Source organism: Capsicum annuum, chromosome 10 (genome assembly GCF_002878395.1).
Source record: "Capsicum annuum cultivar UCD-10X-F1 chromosome 10, UCD10Xv1.1, whole genome shotgun sequence".
NCBI classification, from domain to species: Eukaryota; Viridiplantae; Streptophyta; class Magnoliopsida; order Solanales; family Solanaceae; genus Capsicum; species Capsicum annuum.
Window position 1 is genome coordinate 120,467,239 of NC_061120.1, and position 3,307 is coordinate 120,470,545.

At 32.6% G+C, this 3,307-nt stretch overlaps 1 protein-coding gene across 2 annotated transcripts; it reads left to right on the forward strand.

Annotated features, from left to right (window-relative positions):
• Window positions 1-237: 237 nt before the first annotated feature.
• LOC107856989 (protein RADIALIS-like 1) lies at window positions 238-2,060 on the forward strand. 2 transcript variants are annotated; one of them, XM_016701953.2, is made up of 2 exons: window positions 238-795; window positions 1,744-2,060. In XM_016701953.2, exon 1 carries the CDS (start codon window positions 512-514, stop codon window positions 776-778), a length of 267 nt encoding a protein of 88 aa, XP_016557439.1. In that variant the 5' UTR covers window positions 238-511; the 3' UTR covers window positions 779-795; window positions 1,744-2,060. The 2 variants fall into 2 exon arrangements, with proteins under 2 accessions (XP_016557439.1, XP_016557434.1); XM_016701948.2 differs by having other exon boundaries at window positions 251-795; window positions 1,735-2,060.
• Window positions 2,061-3,307: the final 1,247 nt, after the last annotated feature.

The following is a 3,307-nucleotide window of genomic DNA, read 5'->3' on the forward strand; positions in this document are numbered from 1 at the left end:
AATGGAAAATAAATAGGAAAGAATTATGTTCATTATATAAATGTTTGTTAGCATTTGAGTCATATATTATATATAACAAATTTATTGTACGAACAGATAATACACTCATGTTTATGTGAATGTTCTTTCTCCAGTTCCTCTTGTGGTTCCTAACAATACAAATCACCAAAATTCTTGCAATGATTTTTTGGGCCCCCTCTCTCCCCTTTTCCTCTATTCTTGATAACGCATTAACTCGTCCACACCTTGACTATTTCACCAAAATACTTGCTATCCTCTACCAAATTTTAGACAGATAAAAAGAAATCATCAAACTTTTTGTCTTTTGGGTTGGAATAGGCACATAGTACGTAGGAGCATTCTTACTCCTTTTATAAGCCGCCCTTCGCCACCTCTGTTTTCACATACCAGCTCTGGCTTAATAAACTCTCCTCTGCTTAGTCTCATCTTCTTGGTAGCTCTTTTTTCACAACGTCTTATAATAAGCAAATAGAGATACATATATATCATCATGAGCTCAATGTCATCTCAACATGGGTCTCCAGGATCATGGACAGCAAAACAGAACAAGGCGTTTGAGAAGGCACTGGCAGTGTACGACAAAGAGACTCGTGATCGTTGGTCCAATGTTTCCAAAGCAGTTGGTGGCAAGACTGCCGAAGAGGTGAAGCGACACTATGAAATCCTTTTGCGTGATGTTTTCTATATTGAGACTGGTAGGGTGCCCTTCCCCAACTACAAGACTACTGGAGGAAGCCATAATTCCACCTCTGACTAACATTTTTTTTATTAAAGGTTTGCTAATCTATCTGCCTCTCATATTATATAACCAATTTAAATTATGTGTACTGATATGATAGTATATTGCTAGTAATGGCTTAGTTATCAAGTGTCGTGGTATGTGTTTGCACCTCAAAACCAAAAAATGTATGCGGTATTCCACTTAACTTGAAACCATGCAGGTATCACCAAGATTTAAAAGATAATAGTGATTTATAAAATGATGTCATGGACAATTAATTAAAGCGCGGTTAGTTCTACCTAATTTAAAGCAATAACTATCATTCATCACCCCTTAATCTAAAAGCAACAGTGGTGAGTGTAGTAGGGTTGGGTTGAGGGGTCGCCTTCCCATGGAACATAGCTACTTATACATATTCCTAACATGAGCATCCTAATAATAGTGACACCGAGGGACAAACGCAATCTACCTCCAATAGCTAGGTTCATATATGAATTTAAAAACTGAAGTACTATGTTTTGAATCAATCACTACAGAGGTGCAATGAGTTTACCGACAACATAAACATTGAATACATCAAATATAAATCTTGGATATGCTTTTGGTGACATCAACAATTCTTGTTGGTAGAGTTACTTTATACCTACACAGATGGAAGATAACAAATCTACAGTTGAATAGTTGATGTGCACACACAAATTGATCCTAATACGATCGTTACAAATAATAATAATAATAATAATAATAATAATAATAATAATAAAAAATGTACTGCTAGGTCCTTGTTGTTCTTAGTGATCCTGTGGGGTAAAGTAGATATATCAAGAATGTGAACTATAGAATTGGTAAACTTTTCATTGCACATTCACAGTTCGTTCTCATCTCAACACTTCCTACACATGTTTGTGTTTTGCATGCATATTTAATTAAGATTATCCTAAGTCCATTTTTATCATCTAATTAGTTCTAATTATTTATCTTTGTGTATCAAGTGCATGCAGGATGCAAAACCTAACACTTCATTGAAGCAGCCAACGTCAATAAGCAGATAGAAAAGTGCAAATCCTTTGCCTTCGATCCTGCCTTCTTAAATATTTAATTCAAGTTATATATTTAATTTCTTCGTCCATTTAATTTTAAACACTGCTATGTTGAGTCTATATAAATTACCTACTGAAGGAATCATTTGAATTCTGTCTGCTCTTGTACTCGTGTCCTGAAATATTAATTAATATTGTTCCTCATAATGAACGTGTATTAATATTGTTCCTCATAATGAAACGTGTATATGACTTCATGTCTGCACTACTTGTTATAACTTTATTCAGTAAAATGCAAATACTTGAAGGTATCGAACCGAAAAATACTACCATTAGATTATTAGATCAGATTCTCCATTCATTACTACTTGAAAAGGAATTCAAACAATAAATAAATAAATAAACTAAAATATTCTACTTGTATCCTGACTCCTGAATGTAATGTATGAACCTCAGATAATGAATACAGGTAGTGTATGCATCTTGTTGGTGTAATATACTATAATTATAATAAATTATAATTGAAAATAAAATGAACCAAGAATAAATAAAATAATATTCAGGTTGAGGTACGAATATCTCGCTCTCTTTAACAAGATTTAAGCCGATTGCAGCATAATCTGCACCGATCCCATAGTACATCTGTTGACTTGTCTCCTCTAAGATATAACAGTCCCATTCACGGCATAACTCAAACAAATTCGAATTAGTTGAAGAATCCAGTGCTCCTCCATAAGAACACCTTCCTTCAACAGATAAAACTCCCTTCTGTATAGTGAATATAGTTGGAGACTTAGAATATTTTCTTTGTCTCAACTCTCTCTTTCACTAATATAATTACTCTCTTTTGTATAGTGAATATAGTTGGAGATAAAATATTATTTCTTTATTTCGATTCTCTCTTTCACTACTACACACTATAATATTTTCTATACTTATCATATTTTTTGGTTATTTACCACAAAAGAAGAAACATCACTATTTATAGGTGAGGAATTCATTCTTGTATTGAATAGAAAAGAAAGAAGCTGGAGTAGTAAATGTTGGAAAATATGTTCCATGAACACATGCAAAAATATACAAAAAAGAATAAAAGATGAAGACTTAATAATTTGAACAACAAACACGGAGTTAAAGGCTTGAAACACGCATGAACCGTTTTCCTAAAAATAAGATTTGTTTTCTATCCTTTGCGAAATTGTTAAGGGATTATATGCATATAGTTTTACTGGATGTGATGAGCCTATTGTATTTTGCACTAGGCAAATAGTGAAGAGATTATTCTAGAAAGCAAGAACTTATTGAACTTGATCTTTCAGGAATAAAAGATATTTTTGAAAGAATGTTGTATAACTTTCTCTGTAAAAGGTTTCTCAGTAAAAGTTACGTTAGAAATTAGAAGAGGTTGAGTTTAAATAGCATTGTTGAAAAGGACATAACCTTTCATTGAAAAAAAATTAAAAGGATACACCTTTCATTAAAAGATACTTTTTCATCAAAAGAAACTTCATTAAAAAGACACTTC